At 38.7% G+C, this 10,148-nt stretch overlaps 3 protein-coding genes across 5 annotated transcripts in view; 1 reads left to right on the forward strand and 2 right to left on the reverse strand.

Moving 5' to 3' along the window:
* The window catches only part of LOC122080131 (protein DEHYDRATION-INDUCED 19 homolog 5-like), a 6,006-nt gene extending 581 nt beyond the window's left edge, over positions 1–5,425 (forward strand). The window contains exons 2-5 of one of the 2 annotated variants that reach the window (XM_042647026.1): positions 618–760; positions 1,726–1,803; positions 1,899–2,140; positions 2,226–4,354. In XM_042647026.1, coding sequence (XP_042502960.1) covers positions 618–760; positions 1,726–1,803; positions 1,899–2,140; positions 2,226–2,355 — 593 coding nt within the window. In that variant the 3' untranslated portion in view covers positions 2,356–4,354. Of the gene's footprint in view, positions 1–617; positions 761–1,725; positions 1,804–1,898; positions 2,141–2,225; positions 4,355–5,097 lie in introns of those variants that run through there. The other variant, XM_042647027.1, reaches the window with a different exon arrangement.
* Positions 5,426–5,473: 48 nt separating this feature from the next.
* Positions 5,474–6,660, reverse strand: LOC122080130. The gene is made up of 2 exons (XM_042647025.1): positions 6,008–6,660; positions 5,474–5,755 (listed from the first exon to the last, which is right to left on the reverse strand). The coding sequence occupies exons 1-2, from the start codon at positions 6,560–6,562 to the stop codon at positions 5,597–5,599; spliced, it is 714 nt and encodes a 237-aa protein (XP_042502959.1). The 5' UTR covers positions 6,563–6,660; the 3' UTR covers positions 5,474–5,596.
* Positions 6,661–7,342: 682 nt separating this feature from the next.
* The window catches only part of LOC122080281, an 8,550-nt gene continuing 5,744 nt past the window's right edge, over positions 7,343–10,148 (reverse strand). For both annotated transcript variants that reach the window (XM_042647232.1, XM_042647231.1), the window contains exons 6-15: positions 9,407–9,490; positions 9,205–9,320; positions 8,963–9,064; positions 8,772–8,885; positions 8,615–8,671; positions 8,431–8,497; positions 8,276–8,329; positions 8,095–8,169; positions 7,975–8,010; positions 7,343–7,633 (exon numbers count right to left, since the gene is read on the reverse strand). In XM_042647232.1, coding sequence (XP_042503166.1) covers positions 7,520–7,633; positions 7,975–8,010; positions 8,095–8,169; positions 8,276–8,329; positions 8,431–8,497; positions 8,615–8,671; positions 8,772–8,885; positions 8,963–9,064; positions 9,205–9,320; positions 9,407–9,490 — 819 coding nt within the window. In that variant the 3' untranslated portion in view covers positions 7,343–7,519. The remainder of the gene's footprint in view (positions 7,634–7,974; positions 8,011–8,094; positions 8,170–8,275; positions 8,330–8,430; positions 8,498–8,614; positions 8,672–8,771; positions 8,886–8,962; positions 9,065–9,204; positions 9,321–9,406; positions 9,491–10,148) is intronic.

Raw genomic sequence — 10,148 nt, forward strand, 5'->3', positions numbered from 1 at the left:
CCCCCAAAAAAAAAAAAAAAACCTCTTGAGGGAGAGTGGTTGTTTGTTGGAATCGTTGGTCGGGTTTAGTTTCATGGCAGTTCTGATATATAATCTCGCCACTTTCTGTCTCTCTTCCATTTGGTGCACTCTGAGGGTCTACCCTGAACTTGCCAGAGTTCGATTGTGAACCATAACTGGTGGTTTTAATAGACTGTCATCCTCTTCTTCTCCCGCAAGGTTCAAGTGTCAACTCTTTCAGTGGCGTAGGTTTTGGGCTAGGATAGGGGACCCTTTTCAATAATATGTAATTTCTTTGCAAACGCCATATAAATTCTGGGCGACTCTTATTTTTACATTTGATTGTTCCAATCCACCAGGCAACCTTCCAGAAATAAAATCATTCTCGCATAAACTTCATAGGGCTCTTTTGGGAAAAAAAGTCCTTTTTTTTTCTTTTTTTGGCGGGGGTGTGTGTGGGGCGAGTTAATTATTCTTTGGCAATGTCTTACTATGGCTGTGCAAAGCTTTAGTATGAAGTTTAGTGATCATGGACTTGGATCACCATATTTTTCTTCTTGTGCGATGTTAAAGTTGGATCGCCATATCCACTGAACTGTTTCTCTGATGCCCAACAGAAAACCATTTGAGCTTGGATGATTATGAAGGAGATGACGACATAAGGGCTTGCTTTCCCTGCCCCTTCTGTTATGTGGAAATAGAAGTTCCGGTGCTTTGTGCCCATCTACAAGAAGAGCATTGCTTTGATGTAAAAAATGCGGTACGTATGGTATTTGTTACTTGTTTTCAATAGGGTTCTTCTATTTCTTCATTGATTTTCTTCCGATTGGAAATCAAATTCCTTTGGTTTTTGGAATTCCTATCCAATGTGTAAACCACTTGGCATGGGTAGCATTTCATTCTTATCCATCATCTACTTTTGGAGAAAGAAGCATGTCCTTAGTGATTGGTAGTTTGGTACATCTGCCTTGAGAGCTGATTTCTGAGTTCCATGCAATATTTTGTTGTTGTGCTCCTCTCCTTTTAATTTCTTTCTACTTTTATGTTTCTTTTTGGCTTTGCACAGATCCATGTAGCTGACCCTATTAAGTTGGGATAAGGCTGAGTTGTGGTTGTTGCTAAAGTAATACTTTAAAACATGGTCTCACTTAGTTTGAAGAATTTAGTTCCTCCTATTTCCACTCCATTTGTATGGATGTTCTTGTTGACTATGTTATTCAGTTCAGTGTAAAGTATGCTTGCCTTGCAGAATGCTATTAGCTATCAGATTGGAAAAGAGAAAGTACAATTCAAGATCTATTGTATCATTATTGAATGAGGCATAGTTATGAGGTTAAAAAAAGAAAAAGAGAAAAAGGGATATGAACTGGCAGAAGTGTCTTATGAACTTCCATATAATTTGGTATCATGATAGATGCCTCATCTTTGTTGGGAGTTCTTGAGGTTCTTATATAGATGTTTCTGGAAAATTGTATGGTGATATAAGTGCCAATAATTTATGTTCACTGTTGCATGTATATATGTCCTTTTCATTTTGGCTTCGTGACTTCTTTAATTTGTCACTGTAATTCATGGTTGTTTTAGTTGAGAATTCTCCATTGAGCCTCATCCTGTTCTCTTTTTTGTCTCTGATATTTTTTTTAGTCAAATTTTTGTCTCAGAAGTTCGGTTTTATTGTAATATAGACCTGCAATTTTCAAATTCATTTTTGTTTTCTATTTTTAGGTATGCCCTGTATGTGCTTCCAATTTAGGCAAGGATATGATTGGACATTTTACAGTGCAACATGCGCATTTGTTAAAGGTATCATTCACATTTTTGGGATTATTAACTGGAAGGTTATGATTCCCTTGGCCTGAACTTTACATTTCTAATCTCCTTGGGTATTGTCTTTGCAGAGGAGGAGAAAATCTCAAAGATCAGGCGTATGGACTAGTAGTTCATCAATGCTTGGAAAAGAACTACGAGAACTGAGCTCCTTTCTTGGTGCCGCTTCTAAAAATGGTAGGGGAAGCGCAATTGACTCCACACCTGATCCACTGCTCTCACCATTTCTATGCAGTATTGTTCTTCCAGACACCGAAGATGGTCAAGATACACACTCCAAAAATGATCTGCCAACTTCATCTGACATGAAAAGGTATTATTCTTCCTATCATTTGACAGATCCTCAGAAGAAAACTGCATATTGTTAAGGTTATTATTACTGAACACAAAATTTTCAGGCAAGGCCTGTTTTGGGGAAAAAAAATGTTCAATACTTGTGGATGGAGAGACCCCAAAGTCTTCTGCCTCCATGTCAAGCTTCAGCCCAACGGAGTTCACCAAGTGACAAATAAAACTTTGAAAATCTAGGGACTGCAGAAGGGTGCATGGATATATATGGAGGGCAGTAAAATACTAGGACGGATGGACATGCATGGGGGTTATTTTGATTGAATTTGAGTCTTATATTTGACATGTGGCTAATCCAGAAGGTCTACAACTGATCCAATGGTCAGTTGGCCAAAACCAATTGTCCATGGACCGTGATGGGTTTTTCCCTTGTTATAATTATTATGACTTTACTTCTGCAGTTTAACTTTGATGCCATATGCTCCTGCAAAAAAGATAAATTATGGACTGTGAACTACTGGTATTTTGGCTCTACTGAGTAGTAAAATGTTAATTTTGGAGTATATGCCACCCACATAGAAAATTGAGAGTTATCTACATATTTTGGAACTTTAAATCAACTAAATCAGTAGAGAAACTTATACTAAAAGAAAAGGAGTTTTGGGAATAGAGATTCACCCATGATATGCTTATTTCGTGAATATGAAGTTTGCCTGCGAAAAAAATTGAGTTGCTATAAATAGGTTGTACACATGGTGAATCATACTCTTAGAGTATCCAGAACACATTCAAACCCCTATGCTGTACTTCTAAAGTCACCTTGATTTGATTGTCTGTTTATATCTGTTATTTCAGTAGGCAAGATTCTAAGAATTTGTTGTAGTGGTTTAAATGTTCGTTAGAATCATATGGTTAAGTGAATTTTGGAAATTTTGTTGCTTCCCCATCAGTATCAAGAAAATATTATTTAGAGAGAGAGAGAGAGAGAGAGAGATGATCCTCACATTAAGACAACAGAGGAAAGACAAAGAAATAGAAAAATTACAGGGGAAAATGATCCCTTGATGCAATAAAAACTCTACTTCTAGCTGCACACCAAATTTTTGGAAATGCCATTTGTGTCATATTCCAACCAGTGTATTTATTATATGCAGTTTATATGATGATGGCATGTCATTTTATCCATTAGCTCAAAAGAACCATATCGAATATATTTTGGTTGGATTGGTCTAAAGTGAGAATGTGAAAACGTACATATAAAAATTGATCAGATTCCTATGGAGTTGGATGTGCACCTAACAGTTCAGACTCTTGGGGAAGTATGGGACCCCGTCAATGAATACAACATGGAGAAAGTATGGTAATCTGAAAGAGGATTGGTATTAGGCTGATTTGTGATAGTCCAGCTTCTGGAGAGAGAGCTTCTACTCATGTGTCTACTGGTCAATGGTATAAAGCTTTGTTAAGGTCAAAGCAGTCCAAGAAAACCTATGTAGGAATACCAATCAGCGTTAGCCATCTGAATCATACCCTTTTCATTGGATGTGGAGGATAATGGAGAAAGCTTCAATAAAGCAGAAGTTATTCCACCACATTAAAATCGTTTACAGAAGACTGTTGAGTTCTCAAATTAATTGCAAAACATTGCACTGATTTGTAATCAGAAGTGGAGTTTCCGGTTTTGTTTATGCAATTGATATGGGAAAAGTTAATGATCACATAAAGCAGGGATTTTATGTACTTAGTCAGGGAGATTAGGTATTCACATGAGATCGAGAAATTGGATGCATGCAGCTATTATTTGGGCTTGCTGTCCTTGCCATTGGGTGCCTCTTAGTTTCCCGCTAGTTGCAGAAATTTTTAGCAGACTTGTAGCAAAAGCTGAGGGAGGGGATTTACTGGAGTGATGCAGACACATAAATCGATGGAAGATGACTTTCTGGTGGTATGTGTCGGATCTAAAAGATCATAGAAGGAAGATAGAGATCAGTGGATAATCAAAGGACTATTTGATGCAGCAGCATTTCCGTGGATTGGCTTGAACCTGTTTGTAAGGTTAGACCAGGATGAACCAGGTCAAATTGGGTTTTGGATTCAGTAGTATATTTAGGGATTTATTTGCTTATTTTGGGGTAATCTTGTAATATTTATTTTTATGAAATAGGATTACGTAGGAGACAGGTTTCATTGTTTGAGGTAGTTATCTAGTTTACTACAGTTTCTATCCTAGGATGGAGTTGGGAGTATTGTTCTTTCTTTATATATTGAATGTAACCCCACAAAATAGATAGACAATGGAATTTTGAGTTGGGTTGGCTGTGGTGTCCTTCCTCCCCCCCTCTTTTTCTTTCTTTCTAGTCTTCATCTCCTCCTATTCCCCTTCCTTTCTCTCCTATTCTTTTCTTCTTCTTCCCTGGTTATGCCCTTTCGGTACTACAGACCCCCCAAGACTCTGCTGATCTCTCTTGAGCCCTTCACTTTATAGCCTTAAACTTTGGGGCTTGAATAGCTACCGTTGGGCAACCTTAACCCTAGAGTTTCAGTCCAAACCAGTTCCTCTACGTAGATAATCAAGCTTCGAACCATTGTTGAGTCTGAAAATTTTCAAGCTGCTTATCGCCGCTTGATTCTGTTTGTTGGGAGATTTCATAGGGTTAGGGGCCAGAAACGTCACCCTGAATTTTCAGTTCAATCGGATTATGGGCATGTTTATATTACAAAGCTCCATGTTATGAATGAAAGTCTGTTTATCTCTAGTTTCTCTTCCCCTCACCCCAACCAATAAATAAATAAATAAAATGTAAGTTTTGTTGCTCTTGAGAGTTCAAGGCTGGTTTTGCAAATATTTTTTTGGTCATAATAGTTTTAGTGGTAATAGATTGAAATTAATTAGGAAAAAAATTTCTTCATGCCAAAGAATTTGTTCAATGTTTTAAGACTGATTTTGTGGGAGTTGTTATTTGGTCTTTTGTATTGGTGCAGCGTGGAGCTTTCTACATCAGATAAGGTTCCAGAACAGGACTACAGAGAAAGAAGCCAGAGGGCTGAGTTCTTTCAACGGTTGATCCTATCAACAATTTTCTGAGGCATTTCACCAATCAATGGAGTTCTGCAGTCGGTCTAATGAGTGGAAGAAGAAGAGGGTCTTTGCCCTCACTAGAAGCCTCTCTAGATTCCCCATTTTCTAGTTGGTGCATGGTTGCCTTTCGCAAGCTCATCTTTGTAGTTAAGGCAAATGTATATCAATTTGTGTATTTGTAATAGTCCGAACAAGAGGCAGAACTTAATTTCCAAGTCTTCATTCTCTCTCTCTCTCTCTCTTATAAAACCAGAGGCATAACAAAACCAGAACCAACCCTTTACAAAAACTAGATAACCTGATTAACGAAACCATATCAGTACAGAAATCATTTTGAGCTTTCTTCACTAGAAGAAGAAGAAGAAGGCGGCAAAAGAAGAAGAAGAAGAAACAAAGGCAAAATCAGTCATCAGAGAGAGAAGTCTTGAGGGCACCAGGGGTGGCCCACACTGGGAGGTCGATGAAGGGCTGCTTTAGGTGTTCCTCTTGCGCGTTACACAAGGTTTCCACCGTCTCACAAAGGTTTGAAAGATCCTGAAGAATGGCTTCCTGCGCTTCCGCCTGAAACGTTCAAAATCTTAAATCAGTTAATCTAAAATTCCTCGCTTAGAATTTAGAGAAGACATTAATAAGGGTGTGTGAATAAATAATAGCCATTCTCCTTTTTATTCCTCCACACCCCTCCTCTGTAAAAGGACGCATGAAATGCAATGTTTCCCGGAATGTTAAATTGCCCCCAAGACCCCGAATCCATGACCAATTGCTGCTAAACTGGAAACCCTAAAGGAAGTAGGGAAATGATGATAAGGTAACCTTTGAGACTAGGTCGTCGATTAATTGGCGGCAAGTGGAATCCAACTCTGGGAACGGTGGCTTAACGGACTCCATGGAGGACGACGATGAAGGAGAAGGAGATGATTGGGGCTGGGCCCGATTATCCATGGCCTGAAGCTTGTTGGACATACGTTGCCATTGATCGATCTCACTCTGGTACTGATCCTTCAACTTTAGTAGCACCCTCTTCCTCCGCTCCCTAAGCTGCCTCTGCTCTGCCTCCGGATCCGATGTCGGTGTTGCGGCAGCGGCAGCGGCAGCGGCAGCAGCAGCAGCGGCGCTCAAGTCTTGCCTTCTCTTCTTCCTCTTGTAAACGAAATCGCCGTCATTGCACAGCTCCCACTCTTCTTCTACTTCTTCCCAAGCCGCAGACTCCATTTCAATTCGGAATTCCAGATCAAGTTGAAAACTTGAAATAGGTTCGAAAAGTCTCAAAAACCCAAGGATAAGCCTCCCAAATCTGAAAACATGCAATACGGTCTCAATAACCCTAGAATCGGGCACTTCAGAACTGATAGAATCAAGATTGGTCATGGTTTATTTTGATATAGATTAGTTGATTTGAACGGCCATTTTCTGAAACAGCGCATTATAAAATTTTGAGTAGAATTAATCATATTTCAAAATTTAAGTTTAATTCAATTAAATGAAAAGGATCTAGCAACCAAAGAAGGGTATGCTAATATCCTCTCTCTCCTCATCACATGAAATGACTTGCTCCATTTTCTGAAATAGCAAATTAAAAGATTTGTATAGAATCAATCCATTTCAAAATTAAGCTTAATTCAATTAAATGAAAAAGTTCTTTAAGCAACCAGAGAAAGGTAATGCTAATATCCTCTCTCCCCTCATCACATGGAACAATGTTGCTACCCTCGCATAAACAAAACCGTTCCATCGACCTTCATTGGTGTGTTACACTATGCCACTTGCTCAGAAAATCTTCTCTTTGTATCATAAACCCTTGCATTAGCATACATTTTTTTCTCACATATGTCTTGCATGCCTGTAATACTATGATAATCACTATGCATTTTCCCATGATTTTCAATTTTGCAAAGCAATATTTTGCCCTGTGAAAAAAATCTGATAGTGAGCATGGGATACAGTCATACAGAGCTCTACCTATCCATATATGTTTGGATAGTGGTCTACTTTTTCTTTTCTTGGGTTCTAAACACAGCCTACGCATGTTTTCTCCCACAATTTCTTTCCTCTGATCAACACCAAGCCTTACCTAGGATGTGAATTTCTGCATCGCCCCAGCCATTTCGTAATTGTGCAATAAAATGAACAAGAATAGAAGAGGCTACATTTTAAGAACAGCTTTCTGAACTTAAAAATAAATAATTATTGGGAAATTCTTCGCTACAAACATTGTAATGGTTTACTTTCCAAATCTAGCAAAGGTACTTATAACGCCTAAACTGACTGAACATCAGTGATGGTTGTACAGTAGATCTAAGTTTCTGTTGTCATCGTCGTCGACCCCTAACGAGCTGTTGAGTTGGGTGGTTCAATTCCCATTTCCCTATAATATGCAGTCTCTGCTTGTGTCAATCGACTTTGAAACATTGTCCACTCTTTTCTACATCTTTCTCTCACCTGAAAAAAACCACAGAATGAGCAGCACTCCCATACCTTAGAACATGAACAAAAAACGAATGACCGAGTTTCCTTTCACCCACAGTGAAGAATAAACCTCTTAAATCCAAGGGATTTGACTCTTCTATTGGATTGAGAAAGGGTATTTCGGATCTCGATCAATAGGAGGCTAGAGTTAATGAAGACATTCACTATTCCAGTAGTCCAATCATAACGTCAAATCACGTTGGATGAAAAGAGACTCTTCACCCTAGATGGTGGAACATAAATCAAATTCCACCAAAAATTGGGTGGTTTCACACAAATGCATTGCCACATTCAGGAAAGACTGCATAACATACCCCTTCCCATGGAGCCCTCCCGCCCTGCGACTGCCCCTGCAAAAAGAGTAAAAAGATCAAAACCTTCATTTCAAAACCCTAAAAATTGAAGGGGCTCAGAGTTTCCTTTTACAATTTTACCTGGTTACCAAGCGATGGAACAGTCTGATGAACTATCCACTGAGCATCTACAACTCCTATTTTCTCATGTGCAGGCTATTGTGAGAAACATGAAATGCAAAGCACAAATTTAGTGACAAGCAATAAAAATAAAATTAATAATTCAATGCACAAAGGAAATCTAGGAAAGTCGATCACTGACATCTACACATTTCCTAAGAGCAAAATCAAGGCCCCATCCATGAACCAAGTCGTTCTGCAGCAAAAGACAATAAAGTGTTTGAGTAATGACTTTTTCTAGGGAATCATTGGACTGACAAAAGCAATATGTTGAAAGAATTTCAAAATGCTTCATGCCTGAATCATATGCCACACACAGCGCCACGCATCTCGAGAGAACACAGTTGCCATGATCTCAACAAATCTGCACAAGTACGAATTAATAAGGTTTATTATTTTTAAAAGGAAAACTGATCCTCTTTTTTTGGGGGGAGGGGGTGGATTCAAATGCTAAAGCAATAAAAAGCAGGCCCTTTCATACGCTGCACAGGGCGGCAAATGTGGGTCCGTACACCAACCCGGTCTCTCTTCTGTTTGTCTGGTAGAAGCAAGTAAAACAGAAGAATGTAAACCAAGCATCTTAACAACAGAAAATGGAGGAGAGCAGTGATATGGAAGGAAGGATCTATTATTCTTACTTGTGAACTTCATTGTCACCCCTTCTCTTTGTCATCTGCCATGTCAACCCTCTATTCGGATCTAACCCAGGCTGTGAAATCTCTAAACCATGCTTCCTAACCAATTTTATGTATCTGGAGTTGGGATAAATGAAAAAGACTCAGTCCCTCCATCAGAAAGCAATCAAATGAAAGTTATGTCTAACACTCACTCTTCTGCATTGAAATGCTCAACTCCTAGATCTTCATCCCAGATAAATATGTAGTCATATGCCGCAACAATGTCCGGATGCAAAAAGCGTTTGGCATACCACCTTGAACCATTTTCTGAGGATATCAGGCACTTAAATCGAAAAGAATGAAGCACCACATAAAGGCATGATCTAAGTACATAAAGTAAATCTACCAGTACAGAAATTGGAAATAGAATTCTTAAGTAGCAGTAGCTCCTTACCATTTAGTTTGCTTTTGTACACTAACATGGATGGCACGCTGCGACCACTCAAACTCATCCCATTCAGTAGTCCGGCCATCATAGTGAAATAGCATTATAGTAAAGTTCACTGAAAACTGAAGGTGAAAGCACAATTAACAGAGACAATGGAGAGAGAGAGAGAGAGAGAGAGAGAGAGAGGTCCTGCAAGTGTCAGTCTCACCTTTTTAACAGCAGCATCAATATTTTTTTTCTGATCATAACCAACAGTGAAGGTTACAAGATACTTCGGCTTGATGGTTAGGTCCTGCAAGTGTCAATTTGATCAATTGCCTGAAGGTTCCATATTGACTTCATGCTTCAAGAGTTCAATATCACAGAAACTATCAATTCTATATATCAATGCAAGTAATTACAAATGACATCAAGTTTAAGAGGACCAAAGTGGACCAGACATACAGTTAGGGATTTTTGTCGGGAGTAGTACTAACTGAAATTCTAGTAATCTTCTAGTATGCTTTAAAAGTTAAATGGGAAAAAAATATTAGATGGTAGAGGCGATTTAACTTGGTTATTGGTTGGATGCTGCAGTGTGCAGAGTGCAGCCAGTTTCTCAAGAGGATTGAAGACATATCATCTTTGCTAAGCTTTTCAGCAGATTAGCTGAGTGATATATTTACCAAAAAAATTGTTCCAAGCTGGGCATGGGTGATTTATATGCTCCAGCTTAAGGGGGAGTGTTAAGTGTTTACCACCACTTATAGGTGTTTTGGGTATTCCATTATTGTCTACAGGTGTTTATGTAATGTTTATATTAGTTCTGTCCGTTATTGTAGTTCACTGATTTAGTACTTACTAATACATTGGGAGTTCACGGCTTGGTATTCTACACAAGCCGCAACTCTCCTCATTCCTCTCTCTTGGTTTCTCCTCTCTCTTCTTTTCTTCTTTTTTTTTTTTTTCCT

The sequence above is a fragment of the Macadamia integrifolia genome, chromosome 5, assembly GCF_013358625.1.
Source record: "Macadamia integrifolia cultivar HAES 741 chromosome 5, SCU_Mint_v3, whole genome shotgun sequence".
Taxonomy (NCBI): Eukaryota; Viridiplantae; Streptophyta; class Magnoliopsida; order Proteales; family Proteaceae; genus Macadamia; species Macadamia integrifolia.